This window comes from Ursus americanus, chromosome 19, assembly GCF_024610735.1.
Source record: "Ursus americanus isolate L20-20 chromosome 19, mUrsAme1.1.p, whole genome shotgun sequence".
In the NCBI taxonomy this organism is placed as follows: Eukaryota; Metazoa; Chordata; class Mammalia; order Carnivora; family Ursidae; genus Ursus; species Ursus americanus.
In genome coordinates, this window is record NC_142145.1 from 37,065,607 (window position 1) to 37,088,447 (window position 22,841).

General features: G+C 35.6%; 1 protein-coding gene across 2 annotated transcripts in view; it reads left to right on the forward strand.

Moving 5' to 3' along the window:
- The window catches only part of NOL4 (nucleolar protein 4), a 301,648-nt gene that overhangs the window by 98,811 nt on the left and 179,996 nt on the right, over positions 1–22,841 (forward strand). Inside the window, exons 1-2 of one of the 2 annotated variants that reach the window (XM_045772851.2) lie at positions 440–458; positions 3,929–4,212. In XM_045772851.2, coding sequence (XP_045628807.1) covers positions 440–458; positions 3,929–4,212 — 303 coding nt within the window. Of the gene's footprint in view, positions 1–439; positions 459–3,928; positions 4,213–22,841 lie in introns of those variants that run through there. The other variant, XM_045772847.2, reaches the window with a different exon arrangement.

Here is a 22,841-nt window from a genome sequence, read left to right on the forward strand (position 1 = left end):
GGGAATGGGAAGTAGGGAAGGAGAAAGAAGAAAATGAATAGCTGGCCACTATGGTTAGTGTTACTGCACCTTTACAGGCAAGAGCCACAGCTGAGCTCAATTGGATGGCCCTGGGCACACCCCCAAATCCGTCCCAGCGAAACCAACCTCAGAGCAAAGTGACCCAAACATCTAACGGCACTCCTGATGTCACTGGATGCCACGCTACCTGTCATCACATTCCACATTCTCTTCTGTTGCTAGGTACCCTGGGCACTCTTAATTTCCAAAGCTCCAGGTGCCGTTTTTTCCTTGGTACTCAAACACAGAGTTTTTAGTTCCAATGCTATGGTACCCAGGCTGAAACTTGAGAGAAGCACCAGCGTTCTGGCCCTGTGAACCTAAAGGCCATACCTACAGATCTCAGCACTGGGTATCCACACGCCAGCAGCCACTTAGGATGGAGCAAATTATCTTGGGTAAGGAAGGAGATTTCCCCTTTAAAGCAATAAACTGGTATGAGTTGGTTATGATAAATAGGAGTCTGAGATGTGTGGTTTCAAATTCTGAAAAAGTATCTTGAAGGAAGAGAAAATAAAAATCATTAACATGGTTACAAGAAACCAGACAAGAAAAAACGGTTAATTTAGCTTCAGTTTAATGTCTGCTCACTCTTTACATTGAATTTTTCTAATATAGACATCAAAAACTTTGTTTTAAATTTTGATTTATGAAACAGGGGCGTGTGACATTACTGGTTCTTTTACCATTTAAATGATAAAATGTGTGAATATATATTTTATACAAATAAGTAAATCATTCATTTGTTCTTCATAAAACATGCTGATTTACTCACGAATGAAATATGGAAGGCTGTGGAATTTAGTTACCTTGGTAACATCTGGAGTGAACTACTCTGTCTAAAAATATTTTCTCCTTTATTGTTTATACTGTATACCAAAATTATAAATACATGACTTTTATTAAAGATTCTCCTGATAGATAATAATGTTTATGTTATTTAAAATGTGAATAAAAATGGTACACTAGTTACTAAATATGTATGATGATTTCGGACGAAAGACACAGATGTACCATTTTTAATTTTTAACTATAATAGGTATCGGATTTGTTTTATGGTAGTATAGATTTGGTTTTATTTTATTTTACTTTTTAAAAAGATTATTTACTTATTTATTTGAGAGAGAGAGAGATCGAGCAAGAGGGCACAAACAGGGGGAGGAGCAGAGGGAGAGGGAGAAGCAGGCTCCCTGTCAGGGAGCCTGACAGAGACGTGGGGCTTCATCCTAGGACCTTGAGATCATGACCTGAGCCAAAGGTCTGAACCACCCAGGCACTCCTAGACTAGGTTTTGAAACGTAATATACCTTTAGGGTTATTCATTCTTTTAACATATTGATAAAATTTTCTTACATAAATGTTTAGCATTTTTTAAAGGATTCTAGTACACAAATGTTAAATCACACTTTTCTTCGTAAATATAATAATTGAACTGAATGCATCCATTATGCTTTTCTTTGGACTTTTGTGGAGAGAAATAACTTAAATAATCAGAAATGACCTCGCATACTTTAGCACTGGATTTGACTTCACATAAAGGACATGCACGATTTTCTGAATTACTTATATAAATTATTCCTCTAATTCTTTATTTCAAAAACGGTATATATTTCATGATTAAAAGAATGTTTTTGATTTCTCAGTAGCTGTGGAAAGTGCTATGTCATATTATTTATGACTGGGTTTCCTTAAATTCTCTTATGTTTGTTTTCTTTCCACATGGATTCTTTCGTTGAATGGGGATGTAAAAGAAGTAATTTATTAGTAGAATCTTGCCATTTGAATACGTTTTAACCTTTTCACAAGATAGTTTTAAAATATTAAGTTTTTAAAATTTCAACTTTTAAAATATCATTTTACTGAAAATTAAGCTTAATGCCCTGTGCTTTCGTTTTCCATTGGAGCTGGAGATCTGGGTTTCCTCCTGAACTCCTGTCTGTCCAACTCTCAGTCGTACCTGTTCTTTTCTTATGATATTCTAGTCCCCTCTAGTTCTACACTACTGCTACTTTGGTGTGCGCTTTCAACAATGCTGATTCAGATGGCTTCTGGAGCTCTTAATGGTTTCCCATTTTGTCACCTTCATCCCATTCTCCTCATCAGAGTCAGAGTAATCTCTTTAAAAGATTCTTTTTTTCATACTGTCTCTGACAATAAAATTACTCCTATTTGCTCCCAAGGTCCAAGCCAAGCTCTTGGTTATACAAAGCACATCCTCTTGCCTCCCTATCTAGGTTTCCCTTTCTGACTCTCTTGTTTGTGCTCAGCACTCCATCCTTATTTCTCATCGGCCCTGCACTTTCCTTCCTTGAAGGTGTTGCACCTGCTGATCTCTAGGTGGGGAATGCTCTTCCCCAACTTCTTCACCTGGTTAAGTCTTACTCATCTTTTAGAATTCTTTAGGAAAACTTCTATGATGTCCTTACCCCTTGTTTTGGATCAAGGACTTTTTCTTCTGCATTTTAGTCATAGCTTTTTTACTATCTCTTTTAATTATTTGTGAACTCATTGAAGGCACAGTCTCTGTTGGGGAAATTATTTTACCCCCTTTTGGCCAAGTGTAGGTATTCAATAAATGTTGACTAAATGAAGTAACAGGTGAGTTATACCACTCCTTCAGAATTTAAATATTATTTTTATGAATTTAATTGATTAGAAGGCATTAAATATTTCTTTGCGTCCTGCAAAAATAAGCAAACTTGAGAATGTTCAGAAAATATTACTTGTGGGCATTCATATTTATGTGGCTTCATCAATAACCCTTAACTAAAGGAAACAATCTAATACCTTCATCCTTCATAATCCTTTAAAATTAATATAAAGATGAAATTAAGAGAAATAGAATTTTATTGTTTCATGTAAATTTTGTTTCTTACTCTAATTGTTATTGATGTGTATTTCTAAACAAGCTTATCATTTATTTTAAAGCCAGAAAATTTTGACTAATTTTGTTTCTTCCCTTTCTTCCGTTTTGCTTTTTATTTTCTATTTTTTTATTGCTACAGTTATTTTATTTTTGTTATTAGAAAATTATATTATCGGAAATAATAAAGAGTATTTAAAAATCTAGTGTCGTTCCAGTTAAGAAGAAATTAATATTAACATTTTAGGCCACATTTTTTCACTCTTCAACCTCTACATGGTTGTGTGTTTTCTTTTTAGAAAATCGGAATCATTTGACCATTTTCATAGCCAACCTTTTCCATTTAACACATCACACTTGCCATTAATATTAATGGAAAGATATTCCACATTTCCCATATTCTGATCACTCCAACGTATATTAAGGCAATTTTTAATTTTTTGGTCATTTCTGTCACCTCTGAATGTTTGCTATAAAATAAACAACACTGGCATAAAGGCCTTTTTCCCTGCACAGAAATGCACCCAATGAAGCCCTAGTAGTGTAATGACTGGAGCAAAGGTTATGAGCACTTTTAATGTTGTAGATGCATATTAAACACTCATAAAGCTTGAACCAACATACACCTCACTAGCAGGATAGACAATGCATTTATCAGAGAATTTTCACCAGATCTGGATATTCTCACTAGAAAAACAAAAACTATCTGCAAAATAATTAACAAGTTTTCTCTTTGTTTCAATTTGCTTTTTTTGAGATTGCATTTGATATTGAACTGTTTCTCCTCTTTTATCTTCCTCTTATTTTACTCCACTTCTTGTGCCTAAGTGTGCCTACTAGGTTACAAATCACAGTGGCTGCTTCACAAGTTTATTTGTAAGGATAAATTACACAAGATATGTAAAATTACCGCAAAGCCAAGCACATCGTAGGAGCTCAGTAAATGTTAGCTGAAGGGGAAACGGAATGGCACATTAATTAAAATCGAAATATTCTTTCCAACAGATGATTCTGCTGCAGAGAGCTTTAACGGCAATGAGACTCTGGGGCACAGTTCAATTGCTTCCGGGGGAACACACAGCAGGGAGATGGGCGACTCCAATGGTGACGGCAAAACTGGGCTGGAGCAGGAGGAGCAGCCCTTGAACCTGAGTGACAGCCCCCTCTCAGCACAGCTGACTTCGGAATACAGGATAGATGACCACAGCAGTAATGGAAAAAACAAATATAAGAATCTTCTAATTTCTGACCTCAAGATGGAACGAGAGGCGAGAGAAAATGGAAGCAAGGTAAGGTCATGTTACAATTCTCAGCGCTTCTAAGTTCATCAAGGTCATAAAGAAATACGTATTTATACGAGAGATGAAGATAAGTTTTGCTAAAAATATTTAAACAAATCCCAATAATACATTGCCAAGAAATTTACGATCATAGATATCCTGTGTCCATATAAGCACTAATTTTCAGGAATAACAGTGAGCAAAATGAATAGTGTTTCAGACAAAGCTGTTGGTATGTGGGGTTTCTTAAAATTTAAATTCAATGAGCCAACATACATAGTTTCTGATGTAGAGTTCAATCATTCATTAGTTGCATGTAACACCCAGGGCTCATGACATCACATGCCCTCCTTAATGCCCATCACGTTGCTGTGTTTTTATACATGAAATCACTTGATGTAATGTTTCTCCTTGATATAATCTCCTTATGGATCTGTCTTTGGGAGTCTGTTGACTCCCATCAGATGTGAAAGTTTAGCTCTCAGAACATAATTATGGACTCTAAAAAGATCACTATCTAATTTCTACTAGCCTGGATAGGTGTACGCAGTAATAAAGTTTCAGTTAGACTCTCAAGTTTGCTTTAGAGACCCAGGGACTTTGGTCGGTAATGTACTCCCCATGCCTGGGAGAAATTCAGTGTTCTAGATGAAACAGGCAGATTAAATAACTACTGAAACAAGTCATTTATCGCAAACTGTATTCTACAAAAGACAGAAACTTGTTTCAAACACATCTAAATTTCTGGATTCTTTATATTAGAATAAATTATAATCCTCCCCCTTCCCAATTTATTTATTTGTTTATTTTTATTTTTTGATCCTTCTATTTTGATCTCTATTTTCACACTCGTTTTCAGAAATACTGCCAATTCTTTTTTGTTTGTTTTTATTTAAATTCTAGTTAGCATACAGTGGAGTATAGTTCCAGGTGTACAATGTAGTGATTCAATACTTCCATGCAACACCTGGTGCTCATCACAAGTGCCCTCTGTAATCCCCACCACCTATTTAATCCATCCCCCACCCACCTCCCTTCTGGTAACCATCAGTTTGTCCCAATTGATTTATTTAAAAAAAAATTAACTTCACATTTCTATCAGTTTGAAGTAATGCATGCTGGTGATTTTTGTTCTGTAATTTTTGAATGTATACTTTTGAACACAGGAAGATTTTTAAGGAATATACATTTTGACTCCCTCCCCACCCCTCCCCCGCTTCTATATTAGAATTGAAGAACTGATCTTTTGACACAGATCTTAAAGCCAAATGTCTTAATTTGAATTAATTTCTGAATTTGCTGAGGCACTGTACTTCCTAGATTGGCTCTATTTAAATCCTCTTGCTTGCCTGAGGGTATGTTGTTTTATCCTCTTTTAAGCAAGTCACTGACATCATCAGACACAAGCACTCCTGCCTGAAGGCGACTGCTGCAACTTTTGCTGGGGTAAATGCGCGAATATTCTGTCCAGTGGTTTAAAGCCAAATCACACAAGCACAGATGATTTTGTATTCACTAACATGATCTGAATCAAGGCTGCATTTTGCAGAACAAAATAACCTTTAAGAGCTTTGGCCATCTACATTGTCCGTCTGGTCTTTATAAATGTCCCTTTTATGCTATGTATCTGTTGACTATTTTTCTAAAATTATTCAGTGGTTTGCTCTTCTCTTCTATACCCCATTATTCATTGTTAATGATAGGAACTAGGCGCGTTTGAAACACATTGTTGCACATTTTAAACAGAGTGAAGTTACTTTTCTACTTATTAAGATGAAGTTGTAAAAAGCACAGATTGTTTGGGCTATATGTGAGGAGTAAGATGAGAAATGGGCCTGGGAAGGAGACATCCCAGAGCAACCACACATTTCATGGCCTGGTGAAGGAAGAACAGCTCCCAGGCTGACTGAGGAGTAGCCAGAGATACAGAAGAAAGATCAGAAGGGTATCGTGTATGGAAACTAAGTGTAGTCTACCTTTCAAGAAAGTGGTCAACTCTGATGGACAATGCTGATATATCATGTAACACAAAGATAGAAAATAGTTGAGTCTGTGAGAAAGTTTTAGAACACTTTGGGAGCAGAATACAGAGTGATTCTTTATTCTTTCCTTCAAAGATAACAGAATAAAAGAATATATTAAATACCCGCCATACTTGCACTAATGAAGTAACAGAGACAACTCAGAGAGGAGTCTTTATTCATATGACCTTTGATAAATCGTTTCGGTAAAAAGGGGTACATATACATAGAAAAGTTTCTTAGTAAAAGCATAGGTAAATATCCATTCCTGTGTTAAAACATTGGGAGTTCAGAATAAGAAAATATTATTTCTCTTGAAGTAATAAAGAGGGCTTTCTAGAGGAAGTGAGACTCGAACTTTGAAGAAAATATAAGATTACCATTTTTTCAGAAGGGGTCTCCTGTTGGACATCGTGAAGGGCCTGGAATACACAGTGTAGATGAGTTGTTGTCATAGGTTAGGGAACCATTGTCTATTTGGAGCTAGGTAGGACTTCATAACATGGTGTTTGAAGAAGAACCCAATATCATTAAAGCAAGATAGACCATTTGCTACCAATTAATTGATTCACTGAATATTTACTGAGGGACTCCTACATGCAAGGCACTGTTGTAGGAAGCAAAAACATGGAAATGATCAAACTAGGGGCCCAGCCCCTCTAAAGCTTAAAGTCTAGCCGAAAGAAAGGCAAACCCATGATTATAATCTGATTCCATAAATAATAGGATGAGCAAATGGCAAGGTGAAATGAGAAAAGAAAGGTGGGGGCACCCACAGGACTATAATGATTCTTTTTTTTTTTTTTTTTTAAGATTTTATTTATTTATTTGACAGAGAGACAGCCAGCGAGAGAGGGAACACAAGCAGGGGGAGTGGGAGAGGAAGAAGCAGGCTCCCAGTGGAGGAACCTGTTGCGGGGCTCAATCCCAGGACCCTGGGATCAGGCCCTGAGCCGAAGGCAGATGCTTGACGACTGAGCCACCCAGGTGCCCCAGGACTATAATGATTCTTAAGGAAGACTTTATAGAGAGATCAATGCCAGGAGGAATGTGAAGTGTAAGTAGAAGTTATTCAGCTGGAGAGGATTATTTATGGTAGAGCACGTGTGGAGGCATAGAGCCATGAGAGAGCATGCTTGGCATGGAGATTTGCAAGGAGCTTAGCGTGGCCATAGCAGAGAATATGTGAGGAGAACTGGAGTGTAGAGAGGTTCCATCAACAATGGCTTCATGGGCCAGTTCAAGGACTTTGGATTGTATCTCATAGTCAAGTTTAGCATGATAAGGTTGTGGTCAGCTTGGAATTTTAGAAAGTTTATCCTGGCTACATCAGAGCAGATAAATAGGATAGAGACTAGGAAATATAAAAAAGACAGAAAACTGGTTAGATAACTATTGTAGCATTCTAGGAAGAAAATAATGCAGGAATAAAAAAATGAACCTATTACTTTTCTTCTTTTGATATTGTATTTGTGGGATATATAGGTCCATAGATTTTATAATGCCAAACTCCTGGGAATGTTTTTCACATATACTACAGTATGAATAGCCTCTTTTATACATCCCAGGATGTATAAAAGGATATAAATTTTATGAATATAAGAACGATGTCTATCTTGCTTACTGAGGTATGTCTAACACCTGGCTTAATATCTGCTACGTAGTAGGTTCTCAAATATTTTGAAGAAATAAAGTTTTATCAAATGTGGGAAGTGAAGCAGAGAACATTCTTGAATGACTCCAGCTTTACTGGCTTGATTTACTAGGTGGATGGTGACTCCATTTTCCAAGATTCAGAATGAGCAACATTTGAAGAAGTGTTTTTTTATACATAAGGTTTACCATGCCTATGCAGTATTTATGTTAATAGGCTTCAGGGATATATGTTTCAGCTCAGAAGAAATGTCCAGTTTGGAGAAAGAAACATGTGAAAGGTTTAGAATTGCAACTTAAAGCTGTTGGGGTTGATAAGATCACCTCAGAAGAGTGTAGACGGAGGAGACAAGAGAGTCAAAATACATCATCCTAGAGAAGAATATCAGAATGTCTTGCCATCAAGAACAAGTGGCACAAAAGGAAGGAGAAAATGAAGGCAACCAGATAAGGAGATGTTTTAGAAGCCAAGGTGTGGGGCATTTCAAAACTGATATGTAGTTCAATGGAGGGTGACATAGGTCTAAACCCAGACGATGGTTAGGAGAGTTAGTGCTGAGAGCTGGAGTGAGAACACACGCCAAAAGAAGGAGCAGAATTAGTGGGGAAGTGGACTGGAGACAGTTACAGAAACTGCATAGGGAAGCTGAATCATTTTAATTGTGAAGGAGACTGTCTGGAATTTTATTTTAGGGATTCTTCTTGCAGTGTGAATTTGTATGCAGAGAGCTCTGGGGTTCCTGGCTTTGAATCAGTTCTTGCTCGACCTGAGGCTATTAGGTGAACTTCATACTAAAGGTTTAGCACTCATCTGTTCAGTTAGCACTACCTTTTGAGTCCTTAGAAGTGTTCCAAGACTTCTGTACAAATTTGTAAAGTGACACTACCAGTTTCTTCTTCCGGTATTGTTCAGGCTAGCCTCTGTCATAACTTGGAGGAATATAAAAGCTTAATTATAGAGTATCGTTGAAACACTTAGATTTCTATGAGTTCGATATGGACCTATTTCACATTTTTATTGTGAATAATCTCAAACAAAAATGATTATAAAGCATTTAAATCTGAACAGTGAATGGAAATGCTTAAAAAGAATAGCTGAACTGGACTATGCCATTTACCAATTGCTTATTATTATGCAAATTCACTCACTAACCCAGTGAATCATATTAACCAATATAAAGAATAAGTATATTGCATTGGAAGAGCTTAGGTGATATTTATTTTCTGCTTGAAGATGGACACATTTTTAGAGGACAACTAGAAACATTAGAAATCAGAAGAAAGTGAAACTGTTGATTAAAAGCTTAGAAAATGAGACTCCTGAGGAAGTGTTAAGGAACAATTATATAGAAAAAGAAAGGTTAAGAAGACACAAATTTGGATATAAATATGCTTAAAATTATTAAGTGAGAATGAAAACAAAACAAAATCTAATAGAGGGAAACATAAAACTTACAAACACTATCAATGATTTTTTTTTCTTTTTGGTTTTCTCTTTTTCTTTCGGTATTTGTGACCTAGCTGCATTATACTTAAATATGGTAAAATATTCTGAATCAGTCTCCCGGAAGAATAATGTTTCAAGTAATAACTGTGGTAAGAGGGTGATTATTGTTTGAAGGTTAATGTGTCACTGTGGTTACTGCATATTTGGTTTGGTTTTGGCTCAGTTCCCAAGACCCTTCAGTCTTCACTTTATTAAAATAATATTTTTCCCCAAAGTGGTCCATGTGACATTTTTTCAATGAATCTTTCCTTCAAATTCTCACCAAAATGGGTATTAACATTCAAATTAGAGTTTATAAAATACTTATAATATTTAGCATTAATGATGGATATGTAATTTGATTTAGACATGATGAAGGAAGCAGCACATTTTTCTAAATATCTCTGTAATATTTAGGTGTCAGGAGATTGCCTTTTTTTTTTTTTAAAGATTTATTTATTTATTAGACAGAGACAGCCAGCGAGAGAGGGAACACAAGCAGGGGGAGTGGGAGAGGAAGAAGCAGGCTCCTAGCAGAGGAGCCTGATGTGGGGCTCGATCCCATAACGCTGGGATCACTCCCTGAGCCGAAGGCAGACGCTTAACTGCTGTGCCACCCAGGCGCCCCAGGAGATTGCCTTTTAAAACATAAGAGCCACGCATTTACTTTTGGAACAATATTATCTTGCTCTTTGTTGTGTGGATATTCTAGCTCATTATTGTTTTAATTTGATCTTCAATATCTAGCTTCTTGGTGTTACATAAAGATTCGGACCAGATTTTCTTCAGGGTAGAAACAACAGTATATATTCAACGAATGTGCCTCATGTGCTGTGCACTGTCCTGGGTGCTTAAAAAAAAAAAAGTTTGTCATTAAGAACTCACATTTTGGCCAGAAAGATATACACATAATAAGTGTGTTATGGAAATATGGAAATTAATTTGTATGTGGGTGTGCCTTCTAGGCGTACTAACCATGTCCTGGAAAGTTCCCAAGTTAATTTTTAATGGTTAAGTAGGAGATAGCCACTTGGTGAAAGGGAGTAGGAAATTCTCAAAGAACACAGCATTAAATTTAGACCTAGAAATGTCGAGGATGGAAGTGTTGAGAGAGAAGTCTGGAGTGGTAGTTCAGCGTGTCTGACTAGGGTAGGCTAGAGATGCCCTTTTAAAGCTTGAACGTCACTCTGTGGTTGACAGGGAATCGCTTAGAATGGAGGAGAGGAAAATAGCATGGTCAGATTGTGTTTCAGGGTAGATCACTGTGGCATCTTTGTTATAGGATGGCTTTTAAAGGCATAAAAAGGGAGGAAACTACTAACAAGATGAGGTCTTGCCTTAGTGAGGTGCTGGTAGGGATGGAAAGGAGAGCAAAGAATTAAGAAATATTTAGAATGTTAAGTGGACAAAATTGGGAGTTTGATTAGGTAAGTGATGGAGGGTGTGAAAGAAACCTAGAGCCAGAAGATAAAGGATATATCAATTCTGATATTAGAATGTTATGTCAACTCTAACAATGATGAACACTTACTTGGGTGTGCTTTCACATTCACAACTCAAACCATCTCCGTGTGTTTAGGAGAGCAAGTGTAATTGGCAGCCTTATTTAAACATAAGTGCGTAGAATCTAATGGATGCTAAGCTATTTGACTAATATTAATTATACACTTAGTTAAGTGATAGAGCCTGGTATTGAACACAGGTCTTCTGACTTTGCAGCCCATGTGTTTTTCACCATACCCACATGCTGGTTGATGTTGTGTAGGACTAGTTATCTCTGTGGACCATGTGGTGAGTATGAGGAGCGCACTATCCAGAGAGAGGCAGAGACTTAAAACAATTAGTGAATCGTTCCTTGATAAATGGCACGTATTTGCAGTGGCATGTATTATACACATATTTGTTTTGCCCTCCTAAATGAATTATTTTACATAAAAATAATATACTAGTGCTTCTGTTGGAAAACTAAGCATGTGTTCATTGTTGCTTTTGTGCATAAATGTAAATAAATGGGTAGTTGAGTTAGAGTGGGTCCTTGAAAAGCCCCAAGGTAAATTTTAGACTTACATTTTGCTAACTACCAATTTAAAAGGACATCTTCATGTATTTTACATGCATACATATATATTTACATATGTATTACATATAGATATATATAGAGAGAGTGTGTATGTGTTTTATATTTTAAACTTATGAGTTATGTGGACTTCAGTTCTGCTCACTATTGGACATATTTTTTTCCTTCTGTCCTTGGAAGATCTTTTTTTAATCAAAAGATATATAAGGGTATAGTATCACATGATTTTTTGTAGTGTCTATCATATTTGCAACCTAAATTTAAACGTGTATAATGCTTTAGCAAAAAAAATATGTGCCTTATTCAGGGACCGTTAAATTAACTATTCTGTAGAATAATATAATTTTAAAAGCTGCTTTGTTTCCAGATGAAGAAATTAAGACCCATTCAAGTGACTCCGAACACCCAGATCACTGTCCTTCTGAATCATTATGCTGTCATGGTTACCACCTGCATATGCTTATATTCTTGATATGTTATTATAGGAAGAGAAGGGGTAAAATCAACATTTGTGAATGCCTACTATGCATGATCCAGTCTATGTTTGCTCATTTCACATTTGTTATCTCAGGAGAATGGAGAAGACAAGAGGCTTCTAAAATTAATACCCTGAAATGTGCAAACTGAAGTTGATTTTAATTCTCCATATGCAGCAAAATATACATTTTGAGTTCCCTTTTAAACATAGGAGTTCAGTTGGTTCAATACAAAATCTCAACTGCTCCTCCAGCCATCAATGCTATGCATTGATAAATAATCTGTTGAGAGTATTACATTATATTTTTGGCCAAAATACAAAACAAAGAAAACTGACCAATTATTATCTTCATCTTTATTTGATGGTTAATCAATAGCTCAAAAAGAAATAGGGTTGTATTTTGTTTGCTTTTGTGTAATTTTGTTTTGTTTGTTTTGCCTGTGTATGTGTATTTGTCTGTCTTACATTTGTATTCCATCATTTGGAAGAAGACAAAATGTTTAATAATATCACTTGGTCTGTAGGTATCTTGAGAATGGTAGAGAAACTCTAAGAGAGAGAACTATAATCTATATACCTGGAAGTAATTCATGCACATCTCAAAATAATTGGTGTTACCAGGACTCATTGTGAAACACTTTGATATTGATGCAAATTTGCAGAAAGAATAAAAGAAAAAATATCAGAGACCAAGAGAAATATATTCTAATTTGTCTCAGTGTAATAAATTTATATTATTTTCATTAATACCAAATATTTGATGAGTCTTAAAGTATATTCCTGAAAGTAATTATCTGTAACCTTGTTATTAGTATGATTTTTTTAAAAATATTTTTGCAATGAAGATCTTGGGGTTATTTGGAATCAAGAGAATAACATGGATGAGAGTTTAAAAAAAAGGAGTAAGCAGTAAAAAGTCATAAACTTTCATCCCAAGGAATAATAATGAAAGGTAACATTACTGAATTCTTACCACGTGTCAGGTACTATTCTAGAAACTAACTCAAGTAATCCTCATATAACCCAATGGAATTAGGCTCTGTTATTATTCCCATTTTTACAGATGGGGAAACTAAGACCCAATGACGTTATAAATATGGTTACACTGAGAATTTCTAGAATTTGGATTTAAGCTCCCAGTTATTTGGCCCACATTTCAAGCATATAATTTGAGTTGAGATCATGAGGTAGGACCTGAAAATGAGCAGCACATTTAACTTGGTGCTGAGATCCCCAGCAGCTGTTTTATGGCTTTCAGTTCCTCCCTGATCAGGAAGCCATACTGATCAGCTCTGTGACTAGGAGCAAGTCTTTACCTTTTAAGCCTGGATATTTCATTAGTTACGTGAGGATAATAATACTTAACCTATAGGCAACTGCGACAATTAAATAAGAGTGTATGCATTGTTTAAGCACATGATAAATGGGATTGCTGTGGTGGTTTTTACTGGCTTCAGAGTTTGGGGCTTAGCTAAATCTTGCAAAAGTGTTCTTAACTCATAGATATTTATTTAGAAAGCTGAATATCCATTTTTTTATAGCCTACCAAGTACTTACTGAGATTGGCAATTTGGAAAAGCATTTCACTTTATTTTATCTAATAAATACTACTATCTTTTCTTCCTTTATCCCTTCTTCCTTCCTTATTTCCTTTTAGTTACACCTATTTTCCAGGCATCTGGAATATACAATACATTCCCAGAGGTATTTTATAGGCATTTATTCTAGGACCTATTTCAGGAATATATAACAGGCACTCACGGAAATAGATCCTAGGATACCTTGCAATTTCTGCTTGTTAAAATCTTCCTGACCCTGTTGGAATCTGTCCAATTCAAATGTCACTTCCTTTATAGTATCTATCTTGATTACCTCAGCCAAGAAAAAAAAATCTTTTCTGAACTTCTAGGGAGAAAGATCCATGAGGAATAAGGACAAGGAGGCAGGATGGGAAATTGTACAGGTAGTGGATTGTCTGGTCATGCCTTAAAGTGATTTACATGCATAAAACTTGCTCCTTACAAAATGTTTGTTGAGCAAAAATGATGCAGTGATGTGGGAATAAATCGTATTGATCTTATCCCACCCACTTTCTTATATCAACACTTTCTTCACATTGCCACGTGACTTCCCCAAACTTCCCAGTATGTAACTGACTCTGACCTTAATCTGGAATATGAGTATATCTCATTCCAGGTAATACATATACAATCTTACTTCTCTGGGCCATGGATTCTCATTATATTTCACCATAAATAGTGACTCAGTTGAAACTGACACCAAAAACAAACAACAAAATCAAAAACCAACAAATGGGTTTACATCAAATTTAAAAGATTCTGCACAGCAAAGGGAACAATCAAAATGAGTAGGCAACCTAGAGAATAGGAGAAAATTTTGCAAACCATTTGTCAGATAAAGCATTAATATCCAAAATATATAAGGAACGCATAACAACTCAGTAACAAAAACAAAACAAAAAAGATCAGATTTAAAAAGGGGCAGAGGAACTAAATAGACATTTTTCCAAAGAAGTCATCCAAATGGCCAAAAGGACATGGAAAGATGCTCAACATCACCTATCATCAGGAAAATGGAAATCAAAACCACACTGAGCCTATCATCAAGAAGACAAAAGAAGATAAGTATTGGAGCAGATGTAGAGGAAAGGGAATCCTTGTACGATGCTATAGGAATGTAAATTGGTTCAGCCACTATGGAAACAATAGTGCGGTTTTTCAAAAAGTTAAAAATAGATCTACTGTATGATTCAGGAATTCCACTGCTAGGTATATGCCTGAAGGAAATGAAAACAGGATATCCATAATATATATATATACATATATATATATATATATATATATATATATATAAAATATCTTCTATATCTTAATTATGTTTTACATATATATATATATATATATATATATATATATATATATATATATATGAATATTATTCAGCCATAAGAAACAAGGGCATCTTGCTGTTGGCAACAATGTGGATAGCCCTTGAGGACATTATGTTAAGTGAGATAAGTTAGACAGTGAAAGACAAATACTATGATATCACTTATACGTGGCATCTACAACAACAAAAAAAAAGCCAAACAAACTTGTAAAAACAGAGAGCAAGATAGTGTTTACCAGGGGGTAGTAGGGGGTGGGAAAACAGGACAGACATTGTTTCAGGATACAAATTTGCAACAAATAGTAAATAAGTCTTAGAGAGCTAATGTACAGTGTAATGAATATAGACAACAATATTTTATTATAATAATCAAACTTGCTGAGACACTTGATCTTAATTATTGCCATCAATAAAAAGAAATGATAATTATGTGGTGTGATAGAGGTGCTAATTATTGCTATAATGCCAATCATATAGTTATACATGAATGTATCAAATGAACAAGTTATGTGCCTTAAATTTACACAATGTTATATGTCAAATATTTTTCAATTAACAAAAAAACAGTGTCTCAAATGAATTGAATTTCTAATATGGTGATTGACGAGCATAGCATCATTGCAGGCTGGTAAAAGAGATTTGGGGAGTTTATGAGGTCTCGTGTTGTGATTCTCAAACGTGCACACTAAATATGAAGGGAATTGACTGGTTTTTTAATTGGGTTCACTTTGGTGTTTAGGACAAAATATTTTAAGACTTAATTTTTTTAGAATAGTTTTAGGTCCACAGAAAAATTAAGAGGAAGGTACAGAAACTCCCCATATCCCCTTGCTCCCACGCATGCATAGCCTCCCCCATTAACATCCCCAACCAGAGCAGTACATTTGTTAAAAATGATGAACCTATATTGATACATCATAATTGCCCAAAGTCCATAATTAAACATTAAACACGTTACAATGTGACAGTCTGGTAAGTGCAGTCACTTAGGATAGTAAATAAGCCACATGTGTAAGAGAATGACTCAGTTTATTGAAAGGAGTGCTGGGAATGAAAGTTTGGGGGAGTCAGAAAAGATTTTTTTTTCCCTGAAAATATCCCACTTTACCTGGGTCTTAAAGTAAAAATAGTTTACAGCCAGAAAAGAGAAGAAAGATGATTCAAATCTCTGGAATTGACTAAACTGTGTTTCCTCAGACAAATTACTTCTCTCTCTTTCAATCAATTTACTTACCCATGAAGTCAGGGAGTAATCTTTATTGCTAGGGATTCTTCATTTAGTCATCAACATATATTTGCTATTTACTATGTGCCAAGCCCTGAGTTCAATGCTAGGCACTTGGTAAATGCAATGAGGACCAAATGAAAAAAAAAAAAAAGCTGTAAAATGTTTAATGTGGACTCAGTACAAAATGAAAAGGATCTGTCATTTTCTGTGTCACGGATGTAAATGAATGAAGCAATGCAGTAAGTTAAGGAAATGATAAGCAGCCAGTCTTGCTGGAGACTAGGATGAGTGTGCAGCGTGTATGGAATGATGGGCGGCAGGTGTGGGCAGGACCAGAGGAGAGGCCAGAGAGAGGAGCTAAGGTTCCGGGAGCCAGAGTGTGTAGGCTCTCATGGGCGTGCTGAAGGGTTTGGGCTTTATCTTACAGGGAAAGGGAACAAGAAATTTTTCAGCAGGGGGAAGATGCGATTCTACTTGTATTTTAGAAGGCCAAATAGAATGCTCTTCTAATTCACTAAATCAAAGTACTAGATTTGCAAAATTGATAAAGTAAACTTCATTTCATCTATTGAACAAGAATGTACTAAAGATCTACTATTTCCCAAGAACATGCTGGGCTCTGAGAACACGGGCATGAATAAAATACAGTCTGTTCTAAAAAACCCAGTCCATTGAGTGAGGCAGCCACATAAATAGATAATGGCCTATAATAAAACACATGCAATAATAAAGATATGCACTGGGCAGCATACTTGCATGAAAGTTTTGAAACACTGGAAAGCATCAGTAAAAGCCAAAAGATAATCATTTACTTTAATGCTTCTTCATAAGAAGTTCACAGATTGGGTAGATTTCAAAAATGCCAAAAAGCAAAATATAAAGTAAAATTAGTTCTGCACCTCCTGTAAAAATATTATTAGGCAGGGACACAGAAAATGAATATGACTGAATTTTCTTGGCACTCCTCTTTTTGGAAAATAAGGATAATGTTTATTCCCATAATATTTCACACAAGTTTGAGAAATATAATTAAAAGGAGTCTACATTAGCAAGGACTGATCCCAGGTTTTGACCTTAAATATAAAGCATGATCATTTTCAACATTAACTTTAGTAAAGTGGCAGAGACTTAATGAAACTTTCATTAACCTACAATGTTCCCAAGTCACATAGTAACTTTTAATGCGTGAGAAAGTAATTACTATTTGATGTTTGTATTGGAAGTTCTTACTTGACACTTATGTTGGAGCTTATATTTAATATTACGTATTTTATGCTAAGTGCTTTACATTTTATCTCATCATTCAACATTTAATGAGCCCCTCCTGTATCCAAGTATTATGTTGGCAGCTAGAGATACAAGGGTAAAGAAGACAGAGGTGGTCCCTGTTTCTCAGAGGCTTGTTGGGTCCAACTAGGAGGACATGCTGAGGGAGGAACACTAGAAAAGGCATTAATTGGGATTTGGGAAGTCAGGGCCTCCTTTGCAAAAGAAATAATATCTAAGTAGGAAATTGAAGAATAAGGAGCTACATAAGAAAAAAGCCTTGTGTTCTGTGCTGAAGGACTGGTTGTAGGCAGAGACAAACCTTAAAGGAAGACAGTGCATGACATGTTTGAGGAGTTAAAAGAACTTCAGTATGACAGGATTTTGGAGTCTGGGGGACACAGTGTCAAAAATGAGTCTGGAGGGGCGCCTGGGTGGCTCAGTCGTTAAGTGTCTGCCTACAGCTCAGGGCGTGATCCCAGGGTCCTGGGATCAAGCCCCACATCAGGTTCCTCTGCTGGGAGCCTGCTTCTTCCTCTCCAACTCCCCCTGCTTGTGTTCCCTCTCTCGCTGGCTGTCTGTCAAATAAATAAAATCTTTAAAAAAAAGTGAGTCTGGAAAAGTAAACAGAGCCACATCTCAAAAGTCTTTGTAAATTATGTTTATGAATTTGGACACGGTCACTATAGAAGTCATTAATCGGGCCAAGATTTATATTTTTAGTATATCTTAGACTATTCAGTCTGAAACTGGATGAACCATGGTGGAAGGAATCAAGACAATCTTAAATGCCTTTGAAATAATCTAAGCAAGTTATTTTGGTGACCTAGTGTCTAGCATGGGGACCTGGGTGGATGGTAGTGCATGTCACTGAAGTAGGTCTCTGTGTAGATGTCACTGTCCCTCTCAAAGCTGTTTTGACACCCATTTGGGGGATACTTGCCTGTCCTAGTCCCATCATCCCATAGCATTCTCTGCTCCTTCTACTCCAGTACCTAAATATTTTGTTTAAATTTCAGCATTTGACCCTCCCCAGGATGAAACCTGAGCACTACCCTTTTAGAAATACTGTGTTTGAACATGCACTTCCTTTACCCAGCATATTCACTGTGTCTGCTTTCCTCATCCTACCCGGTTCCACCCCCCATTCCCCCTCCCCCACTTCTTTGACCTGGTGTGCATCCATTACCTGCACCTGGGTTCAGGTATGTGAAGTCTTCCCTGATGATAATGACTATAACCACCTTCTTTCTTCTCTTAGAACTGGTATGTAGTTCTATGCCATTTACATTAGGTTTTGAATATATATAAACCTGAATGTATAGGTTTGTATATTTTTCTCCTATGTTGGACCAAAGAAGAAATATATATCATCCCTCTCTGAGGCATTAACATTTCGTGCAATTCCTAACAAGTGTTTATTGAATCCGTTAGACTGGCTGGAAGATGGTAAAGTATATGTTGTTCTTAGCTAACATTGTAAATAGGAGAAGGAAAAAAAAAAGGATGAGGGCAATTAAGTAGTTTGGGATTCTCTGTTAGAAAGAATTTATAGTCAGAGATTAGAGAATTTAGTTATCATCTGCAGTGCTGAAGAAGTAGAGCCTAGAAACACTTATTCTCTCAGGTATATTTAGGAAGAATTCAAGTTAAAAAAAAAGTTGTGTCGAAGTATACCCTATGCCATTAAAAATAATTAAGCTTTCTGAGCCATCTTCCTTATAATCACTAAGAATAACTGAATTAAAATAATTCTTATTTGTGCTGAGAATCCTGACCTACCTACATTCTTGTCCTAATTTATAAAGTCTAAAAATGTATCTTTGTCCTTAAAATTTAGTTTATTTTTTCTGTGAGAACCTCACATTTCAGAATATATTCAGCTATATCTCAGCTATTTTTTTTATTTCAGGTTTATAGTTCTTCACTTTTAGGAAATAAATTCAGTATCAGATCACATTCTCTCTCAAAGTCATTATTGAATTTTAAGAACTTCTTTGTTATGACAGCGTTGTCACTATTTCTGAGTAGAAAAAATAGAAATTAGCATTCTGTCATGTCTGCAGCAGAGTTTCCGGGCACTGAGAATGATATAGATATTATCTTTACCCCCAAAAGGAGCACACATCGTCAAGTGCTCACACTGTCTTGAATTTTAACCCCTTGGGATTCTATGATTTAATTTGGATATCATGCCGGATCTGGAGTGTTATGGGGACTTACAGATTTTGATCCAATTATGGTAACAAATCTCTCCCTATTTTCTCTTATCAAGACAGAGACAGACTGACATAGTCAACAAAAATTTTGCCAGAGATTAGTAGAAAATAAAGAAATAGTAATGGGGAAAAAGGACTCGTATAAAAGCTAACACCTTCAATGTCTTTACTCCATGGTAGCTATAGTATAAATATCTATCGGGCAAATATGTATAATGTTTCATTCATAGTTGAAACCACTCTAAGTACCCAACATAGTGTTGAGATCAAGGAAAAATATATGCTTTAAACAAATTCTGGAACTGAATTAATCTACAATAATTACCCAATTTTATAGGCCTTTTGCCTGGTTTCTTGCTCTTTCAGCAGTTGGCCAACTATTGAGCAGGTTGGCGATAGGGACCATATTATATTTTTAAAATTGCGTTATTCATGGACAGTCAGATTAAATACCAAATGCCCGATCATGTCTCCAAAACTATTTACCTAAATTACATTTCTTGGCTGAGAGAGGTTCCAGTCAGTATGACAATTGAATGATCTTTATCCTAGGAATGGAAAATAGATTTCAATTTTTGTTTCAGTCGCTTGGTAGTGACTGTGCTTGTTTTGGAGATACATTTTGCCCCAGCTAAAAATGGTCAATTAAAAGGTACGTCCTGAGCATGGGTTAGGAGAGTAGTGGCATCCAAATAAGAAAAGAAGGAAACTTGTCTTTGTTTACAGCTAACGTGATCTTAGATACAGGAATGCTATACACTCCATCAAAAAACTGTTAGAGGTAATCAGTGAATTCAGTAAAGATGAAGACACAAAGTCTACATAGAGAAATTATTGCATTTCTATACACCAACAACAAAATAACTAAAAATAAAAAAAATCACATGTACGATAGTATTAAAAACAATAAGATACTTGCAAACATATTTAAACATGGAGATAAAATATCTATACACTGAAAACTATAAGACATGAGAGAAATTGAAGAAGACACAAAATAAATCGAAATATATTTGATGTTCACGGAAGAGAAAAATCAATATTGTTAAAATGACCAAATTACCGAAAGCCATGTATAGATTCAGTGCAATCCCTATAAAAATTCTAATGTCATTTTTCACAGAAATAGGAAAAATTATCTTAAAATGTGTATGGAATACAAAAGACTGGAAAGCTAAAGTAATTCTGAGAAAGAACAAAGCTGGAGGCATCACACTTCCTTATTTCAAACTATACTACAAAATTGTAGTAATCAAAATAGTATGGTACTAGAATAAAAATAGACCTAGGTCAATGGAACTGAATCAAAAGGCCAAAAATAAACCCCATATATATGGTCAACTAATATTTTACAAGAAAGCTAATACTCAATGGGAAAATGATAGTCTTTTTAATAAATGATGGTGGGAAAACTGGGCAACCGCATGCAGAAGAATAAAATTGGATCCCTAATTAACACAACTCACAAAAATTAACTGCAAATGATTAAAGACTTAAACATAAGATCTGAAACTATAAAACTCCTAAATGAAAACATAGGGGAAAAGCTACTTAACATTGGTCTTGATGACAATTTTTAGATATGACACAAAAAGCACAAGTAGCAAAAGCAAAAATCAATCTAAAATGTTTCTTAACAGCAAAAGAAATAATAAAATGAAAGGCAACATATAATATAAGAGAAACTACTTGCCAATCATTTATCTGATGGGGGTAAATATCCAAAATATATAAGAAACTCATACAACTCAATAGTAAAAAACAAAGCAAAAAATATGACTAATGAGCAGAAAAACTGAATAGACATTTTTCCAAAGAAAATGATACAAATGGCCAATTGGTGGATGAAAAGATGTTCAACATCACTAATCATCAGGGAAATACAAATCAAAACTATAATGAGATATTAACTTACATCTATTTGAATGGATATTATCAAAAGTACAAGAGGTAACAAGTGTTGGTAAAGATGTGGAGAAAAGGAAACCCTTGTGCACTGTTGAAGCCATTATGGAAAACAGTACGGAAGTTTCTCAAGAAGTTACAAATAGAACTAGCATGTGATCCCGCAATTCCACTTCTAGGTACATAACGAGAGGAAATACAATCATGATCCTGAAGAGCTATCTGCACTCCCATGTTCATTGTAGCATTATTCACAGTAGCAAAGATAAGGAAAGATCCTTAGTGTCTGACAATATATGAATGGATAAAGAAGGTGGTATGTGTGTATATAATTACATGTATATAATTCAGCCATGAGAAAGAAGGAAATCCTGCCACTTGTAGTGAGTGCATGATATCACTTATGTGTGGAATCTAAAAAAGGCAACTCAGAAGCAGGGAGGAGAATGGCAGTTAACAGGGGCTGCGGTTGAAGGAAATGGAGAGATGTTGCTTAAAAAGAACGAACTATCCGTTATAAGTAGAGTAAGTTCTAGGGACCTAATGTAGAGCGTGGTGATTATAATTAACAATACTGTGTTCCATACTTGAAAGTTGCTGAAGAGTGGATCTTAAATGTTCTCACCACCAAAAAGAAATGACGAAGGTGTTAACTAACATTACTGTGGTAATCGTGTTGCAATTCCAAATCATAACATTGTACATCTTAAACATACCCAATGTTATATGTCAATTATGTCCGTATAGCAGGAAAAAAAGAGACACCCCATACTCTAACTATGACTCTATCTCTCCATTCTTCTCAGCCCTCAGCAACCTCTAAACTACTTCTACAGCTCGGTAGATTTCCCTATTCTGAATTTTTTTATGTAAATGGAATCATGTAATATGTGGTCTTTGTGATTGGCTTCTTTCATTTAGTATAATACTTTTACGGTTCATCCTTGTCCTAGCATGTATTAGTACTTCGTTCTTTCTTATGACCAAATCATATTCCATTGCACGGGTATACAGGACTACATTTTGCCTAACAATTCATCAATTGATGGACATTTGAGTTTTCTTCTTTTTTTCTTTTTTTTTCTGTTAAGAAGAATGCTGCTAATGAGCATATGTGTACAAGTTTTCATGTAGACATATTCTTTCATTTCTCTTGGATATACACTTGCAAGTAGAATTGCTCGTTCAATATGGTAACTCCATGATTAACCCTTGAAGTATCGCCAGACCGTTTTCTAAGCTGTGTGTACCATTTTACATTTCCAACAGCAGTATATGAGGGTTCTGATTTTTCCACATCCTCACAAACACATAGTATCTGACTTTTTGGTTATAGCCATGTGGGAAATGTTGTCTCATTATGTTTCTGATGCGCATTTCCCTGATGACTATTGG